Source organism: Cibotium barometz, chromosome 55 (genome assembly GCF_041138505.1).
Source record: "Cibotium barometz isolate CiBa-2024 chromosome 55, ASM4113850v1, whole genome shotgun sequence".
NCBI classification, from domain to species: domain Eukaryota; kingdom Viridiplantae; phylum Streptophyta; class Polypodiopsida; order Cyatheales; family Cibotiaceae; genus Cibotium; species Cibotium barometz.
In genome coordinates this window covers 22,041,940-22,049,818 of record NC_141100.1, presented here as the reverse complement: position 1 = coordinate 22,049,818, position 7,879 = coordinate 22,041,940, and the positions used below count along the sequence as shown (strand labels likewise).

General features: G+C 41.0%; 1 protein-coding gene across 1 annotated transcript; it reads left to right on the top strand.

The window, feature by feature from the left end:
• The first annotated feature begins 453 nt into the window (after positions 1 to 453).
• On the top strand, positions 454 to 3,069 carry LOC147607509 (uncharacterized). Its single transcript, XM_086790224.1, has one exon. The coding sequence runs from the start codon at positions 928 to 930 to the stop codon at positions 2,521 to 2,523; it is 1,596 nt and encodes a 531-aa protein (XP_086646350.1). The 5' UTR covers positions 454 to 927; the 3' UTR covers positions 2,524 to 3,069.
• Positions 3,070 to 7,879: the final 4,810 nt, after the last annotated feature.

The following is a 7,879-nucleotide window of genomic DNA, read 5'->3' as shown; positions in this document are numbered from 1 at the left end:
GACGTCGTCTCTCTCTCTCTCTCTCAATTCATATTGCAGACATCACCTCTCTCTTAATTCAAACTGCACCAAACATCGTCTCTCTCAATTTGAATCGCTAACATCGTCTCTCTCTTTCTCTCTCTCTCTCTCTCTCTCTCTCTCTCGCTTTAGATCGTTTAAACCTCTCCTCTCGCGTGGATCACGTTTCTCTGCCTCTCTCTCTCTCTCTCTCTCTCTCTCTCACGGAGCCAAATGGCCCCATCCACCCAAACTTCCACTACGCTATTTATAAGTGCAATAGGAGTCGGTTAGAAGCATCCAGAATATCTAGAACCTTCACCACCCATAGTATTCGACCTTATAAAATCTAATGCCATTATTATTAAGGTTTACCTTCAAATGCCCCAGTCGACTAATTAATTAATAACAAACCAGCATTTATTATATTCGGGAGGCTAAAGGGGCAGTACTTTAATACTTGAAAGGATAATTGTTCTCCTCTTTTTGATTAAGGTCTCTTAACATGAAGAATTTCTTTTGGCGGTCATTTCGAGCTTGAGGAAGGGCGGCTATGGCGAAATGGGCCAACGGGGTAATCATCGTCTTCGGCGAAACCTGTGGGCCGGCTTGCTGCGGCGATGAAGAAGCCAGAAGGCAAGAAACCTACAGTCTGAGCAGAGCTCAAGCAAGAGGCAAGCAGAAGAAGAAGAAGGAGGAGGCAAGCATCAGGTGCCCTCTCTGATCAAAGGGGTATTCAACATCTATGATGAAGCCTTTGGCGCGACTTGCTGCGGCGATAAGGAAGCCAGAAGGCAAGAAACCTATAGTCTGAGCAGAGCTCAAGTAAGAGGCAAGCAGAAGAAGGAGGAGTTGGCAAGCATCAGGTGCGTTCTCTGGTCAAAGATCTGTGCTGTATGTTTTTCTGCTGAGAAGAGAAGAGAGACCATGAAGGCCTCAGTGACGTTCAGAGAAGAGAAGAGTCCCCTCATCAGGATGAAGTTTCCTGTCACTCTGGCCGGTTTCCCTTTGACATCTGGGATCGCCTTAGGGGATAACCAGGATCTGGCCGTGCATCTTGGAACCCCCTCTGAAGCTTATCCCTCTGTGAAGATCGCCTATCAGCCTAACCTCCCATCGTCTCCCCTCTCCCTAGTCCTCAAAGCAGGCATCGGGCCGTGGGGTCCCCCCAGCTCAGCTGCCCTCTGCATCTCGGTGGAGCTCAGATTTCCTTGGGTTTCTTCAGGCCCCTTCTTCACCTTGCATGTCAAGCCGCGACTCGGGGATTTTAGCCTCAGAAAGATGGCAAAGCCTGTGAGCCTTGGTTTGCCTGCAGGTGCTTACAAATCCATTGAAGAAGGCCGTGGCCACAGCCACAGCCACAGCCACAGCCACAGCCACAGCCATAGCCATGGTTTGCCTGCAGACACTGCTCGCAAGCCCATGGCCCCTGTTGATGAAAGCCGCCCGAGCACCTTTGATGATGCGTATGATGCTGTACACAAGGACATGCATGGTACTTTTGACGATGCACACGCCATCACCCCTCTGAAGCTTGAGAAAAGCTCCCTGTTCACTCCTTTGCCATACCACCACCCATCTTTTCGCAAGGGTCACAGTGGCATTTCAGCTGAGACTGAGATAGTTGATAACTGGGGAAGCGATTATGTCAAGATTGACAGCTTTGATCACAGCAACAGGAAAATCTATGATGACAGGAACCCGAATTTTGACAGCTTCAAAGACAATCACTCTGACTTAGAGAGTCCTCTTTCTGCTTCTGTTGGTGGTGGATCTTTGCTGAATGAACATGAGACAGAGATGGTGCACAATAATGGTGAATCAGTCCCTGTGCCATGGCGTGTAGGGGTTGATGAAAGCATCAGGGGTTGGAGTTTGCACGCTCACAGCAGTCTGCCCCTGGGAAAGCAAGCTGCTCTGAACATTCGATGGGGTGTGAAGGTTCATTGTGATTTGATGCGAGGGTGGGAGAGTAATTTGGCAAGTATCAAACTTCCATACCTGTACCTGCAAAAGATTAGCCTTGTGACTCCAGGTTCTTTCTCAGAAACATGTAATCAGGCTAGCTTCTCTGAAGTGGGGCAGTTGCAACTATTGGCTCAAGACGAAGAAATTCGAGAACTATCTCCTGTTGCAGCTCTGTGTGGTTCTATGAAGCGCCAGCTCCAGCTGTTATATGCTGAAAACCAGGTTCTCAAAAAAGCCATGGAGGAGATGAAGTCACAATTTGAGCAACGAAGCGGTGGAAAGCTGAGACGGCCTCCTGCAGGTAACATTGGTGACGTTTTTGCGGAAGAGCAAATCAGTGTTGGTGCGAAGATGTTGGATCATGCACCAGTGGGTAAGGGAGGTTCAAAAGAAAGGAAAGATACCTCTGCAAAAGATCAGCGTGACAACGTTGGTGTAGTTTCTGACAAAACCAATCATGCTCTTGATGGTTTGGATGCACCTAAGAAGTTCGGTGGTTTGAGCACAGTTGGAAGTAATGGGAAATTCCCATCAACTCATTCTATGCTTGATTAAGCTTTAGACAGATGAATGTCACAGAGAGGGTGTCACATTTACAAGAGCAAGATGGTAGAAACTTGATCGAAGGCAGGCTATTGGCTTTGAAGCAGCATTGCAGTGAGCGACAGAGGTATATCAGCCTATCAAAACAATGCTATCTTCAAACTAACTCCATGAAAATCATCATTAAAAAAGTGGCCAAGGAAAGACTTCATGAAGCTTTTTGACCTTCTATACGAGATCTGTTTGCCTTTATTGTTAAAGATTTCCTTTATGGTCTCATCAGCATGTGCTGCTAGGGGATTGTACATAGAAATTAGGGCTTTCCATGTTTTAGCTAGAGAGTCAGATTTGATGGCTATTATCACAAAGTACCCTGCCTTCAATCTGTGAGATTATTAGTGGTGGCCTTTGCTGTATTGATAATGTGCTTGGTAACGTGAAGGCTCCGTACTTGGAGAATCTTTTGTATATCCCAGTGTTTCTGCAGCAGAAGGTTACTCCTTGTAAGGTTTGGATGGATTGTACTTAATAGCAGTAAATGACTATGCTTGTGGTGGTTGAAGGTATGGCATTTCAATTGGTTCATGCAGCCTTAACAAGGTAGATGGAATCATCAACCTGAGTTTGGTTTGATCTGACAAAGTCATGAGATGCAGTGGAAGGCTGCTTCCTTTTGCATGCATACATCGGGCCAGGTGGAGTTGTTGGATTACCTAGCTCCAACTAAAGTTGCATAAGTAGGTAGTGTCTGTAAAGAGTACCTTGCACATGTTATATGCTTGTGTATGTAATTCACTTGTATCCGGAGCAGTGCAGTTGCCCAACCAGCTACCTGTGGATGTCCGCATGTGTGATCTCATAAGTACACTTCATACTGTCCTTCACCTCTGGGAAAGTGTTTATCCATGAAGATTTGTCCTGTAAGATGAATATTCTGCACCTACTCTTGGGCACTGAAGAATCTTTTTTCGGAATATCATAGCAAGCAGTACTATGCTATGCATGATGGAGTTGGTGATGTGAAGCTTTGTGAGTTTACTGTTATGGACTCAAGATTGCACTTTGTTACCTTTTTAAGTTTTTTTTGGGAGAGCCCACCTGAAATTTTTGTGCTGTTGTCGTGAGGCCTGGGTTAAAAGGAAGCATAGCAGTTTCAGGATGCTGCTGTGTGGGGGACATGGAGTCCAGTATAATGTTGTCTTGAACCAGTTTAATCATTTGGTTCATGTTATCAAGAAAGTCCTTAGCTGATTATACCTTCTTTTTTTTTCTAATCAAATCACTATTGGAGCTCTAGCTTGACATCAAGACATCATCATAAATTGACTAAAGCCCATAGTTGAATGTTTGCACTATTATAGACAAACTCCAATATATTGATAAATAATTTTTCCGAATAGTTTTCCTTTTATTATCATAAGTGTGAAGCATATCCTTAATGATTTTTTGATTGACCCTCTCAATTTGGGCATCCATCTACTGATGTTCAATCATGTGTATATAGAACCTTGTAGCCCTCCAAAAGTGACTATCAAACTTACTATCTTGATCACTAACAATACCGACGGCGGCTTGTAGTCTAGAAAGTTTACATATGCACTCCACAAATAGACGAGCTAACTCGAGAGGCTTTACATGTTTTCTATTTGGAATAAAGTGACCCATTTTTCTCAAGCGATCAACTACCACCCATACAGAGTCATGTCCTCTTGTGTTGTGGATAGTCCTCTAATAAAAAAATCCATGGAAATGCTCTTGCACATCTGCCATTTGGGATCTCGAATGGATTCAATAGCCTACCTACTTAAAGATTTTTTGTCTTCATCACCACTTGACATTTAAAGCACTTTAATACATAATCTTGGGCGTCCTTGTACATGGCCAGAAAAATTGCGTCTTAAGAAGAGCATAGGTCTTATGTATTTTATTTAAGGGTGTCCAATGCTTTGGATTATGATGATGCTCATAAAGAAGTTGGTGCATCTGATGATGTCTTGTTATACATGCTCTACCTTTTATAGATCAAAAACCCATCTTCAATGGTATACTTTTGCCCTTTGAGTCCTCCCTCATCACTTTTATGTAGTTCTTCCTTATTTGCACCCATCCTCAATGCAACTTCATTTCCTTTCCGGAAAGCATCTTTGTTTGCATTCATCCTTAATGCTTCTCCTATGAGACCCATCTTTCTAACCATTTTCTAACCCTAAAGAGTCAATTTTGGTATGTTCACATCTACTCAAAATGGACTCTAAGAACTCACAAAATTAAGTAAAACTCAATTTATTTGATACTTTTAGATCAGTTAGTATTTTCAAATTTGACACCATTTATATAATGAAGCCACTTCTTTAAAGCATGAATCACATCATAGAGCTCTTTCTCATTGTTGATTCGTGTGGGATCTACCCTTAGACCCAAAGTGTTGCCGAACCTCATGAAGGTGATTGGACCACTGCCAACCCCTTAAGGAACTCCGGTAACGCTAGTCCAACCACATGGCTGACCATAATGCCACCGCTGGGCAGCTACACATGTACCCACTACTTTGTAATTAACAATCCGTTAGGATCTTGAATGTAATTGACAGGCATATATATATAATGTTAATTAGGATGGATCCTGCAATGCTTGGATGCCTAATATGCAAGATCGCCCAATATGCAGGATCGCCAGTCGCATGATGCACTTCCACGTGCAACACATAGCGAAGTACACTGATGAACTACTGAAAGAGACTAAGTAGATGCAATGAAAGAAGATTACATAGTTAAAGCAGATCTCAATGCAATGATGGATAATGTTTTTTTAATCTCTACTCTTCCATCTATTTATCTCTACTCTTCCATCTATTTATCTCAACTCTGGACTCAAGGCACTCATCTCTCCTATTTACAATACCCCACAAACTATCTCTCATGAGTAGATACTCGATTTTTACTGGCCATGTATGGAAACCCTCTCCCATGAACTTCTCTATTATTAATCTCATGGCTTAGAACTTGAATGATGTCAAGGCCAGTGTCTACCCTTATATGACCATAATATGACCAATTGAAGCCTAAATTTCACTAATTATATATATTAATATGATTTTACAACTTGAATGATTTCAAGGCCAATGTCTACCCTTATATGAGTATAATATAACCAATTGAAGCCTAAATTTCACTAATTATATATATTAATATGATTTTAAACTAAAATGTAAAAAATTACCATGTTTTGGATTAGTGATTTGAGTTTCCAAAGGATGTTATAGTGATAATATGATGAAAAATAGAGTATTAAAAACACCCCATTCAGAGATTTAAACCCTCAATGGTTTATATGAACACTATAGTTAAGCATTATTTAGTATGTGTTTGTAGATAGTTTTTTGTTATGAAAACAGAGAATAAATTGATGATTTGATAGGGTTATATATCAAATCAAGCTGCTATAAGACTTGCTATGAGAATGGAGAAATGATACCTAAACATTTTAATGGCTTCAATTGCATCAAAAAACATGATTTTATAAGACCTCTTTAGCTCATTTCCAATCCACATAGAAATTTGAAAAGTGATGTTCTTGGTATGTGCTTGATCTACTCCGGATGCTTGATGTGAGCTATATAATAACAGTACACCATATCAGTACCACATGCATTACACCTCCATTCATTTTTCCTTGAGTTGTTAAACAATTGCTTATGCAATAGTTTTTACTATCAATCCATAATTAGATCATAATATTTGCTTGCTTAGTTACTTTAAGGCAACTAACCTCTTTTTATGAGAGGGTTTCTCTTAGATTATGTGTCATGTAGCCTGTAATGGCGTGTGGGAGCTTGATCGGATGTGGAGCCCAAACGTTGGAGTGCAGATGACACGTGCATCCGGGGTCTAGGGGTGAGGGCGCCCAAGTCAAAGCACTTGGGCGATCGGGCAAGCAGGCCCCTATAAGTGCTCGGGAGTGGAGTTATCCACATTCCCCTCTATGGTTGGTTGGTGTAATGTACTCATGTGTACTTTTTTTAGCATCTACATTTAATGTTGAAAAGTGGGAATACTTGGAGGACACAAAATATTAATTTTGGTCACAAATTGAGTAATTTTAGAGAGGTCAATTTTTGCTCAATTTTGGGGATTTTTTATGCTTGTTTTGTGCTGTCATTTGTAAGTGATTTCTATTCTATGCTTAGCCATGTTAGATAATGTATAAGAGGGTCATAGTGATTAGTTTAGACTAAAGAAAACTCATATGGGGGTTTACATATAGTAAATATAGCCGCCGCAACGAGTGCCCGAAATAGGGCCCAAACACCGAATTGACCCTTAATTTTTAGTAATAGCTTTACATGAGGGGGTAGATAACTTTATTTGTCAGAGAGAAGTATTAAAAAAAGTTAGATCATCAGGAACAAAGTTTGTGTTCGGACCATTTGCAGATTCCGCATGATTTGGTCGGTATTTGTGAAACAAATCCGACACCACTTTCTAGTGTTAAAAAACAAAAACGTATCATCTCTATTTTGGTTAAAGATCATGTTTTTAGAGAGGACTTCTATATTTATTGTTTTTGGGCATGATAATCTATTAATTCTCATGGGCTAATTTTTTTGGGCTATTCTTCCATAGCCTTGAGGTGATTTCTGTGCAGGAAAGAGAGAGAGAGAGAGAGAGAGAGAGAGAGAGAGAGAGAGAGAGAGAGAGAGAGAGAGAGAGAGATTTTGAGATTCGGGCTGGCCACCTTAGATAGAGAATGGTGGACAGAGAACAAGATTTATGCCCTCTAGGAGCCATGTGGGAGAACCTAGAGAGGATGAGATTCAGAAAGAGGCATACCCGGGATAGCTGTGGGACGTCCAGCATGGAGGTTGGGTGGACGGGCGTCGCAGAAAAGCCCTACATTGGCTAGATCTTTTTGTTGGTGATTCTCTCTTTTATTTTTAGTATTTGTATTGGAGATTATTATGTGATTTTGGATTGACAGACTTAAAAAAAAAATCTCTTCTTTCTCTAAAGGGTGATGTGAATTTTCTGTAAATTTGAGAAAATTTGTGCATATATCATGGAACAAAATATGGGTACATTACAGTTGGTATCAGAGCCTAGGTTGGGGAATCCACACTTGACTATTGTGGATGTTGAAGGTCTTGGATGACTAATATTATTTTTGATTTTTGTGATATATCCAGGAGTTTCTTTTTCTTGAGTTTTTTTTTTGCAATTTTGTTGTATAGTCACAAGATGGCTACACATCAAACAAATTCAGTAGTAGTCAACCCAAGGCAAGAAGAGGAGCTTTTACAAGGATTATGTGGGTGTATCTCTAGAGGAAGTTATCAGACTTATTATTGATAGGAATCAAGAATTGGAGGAAA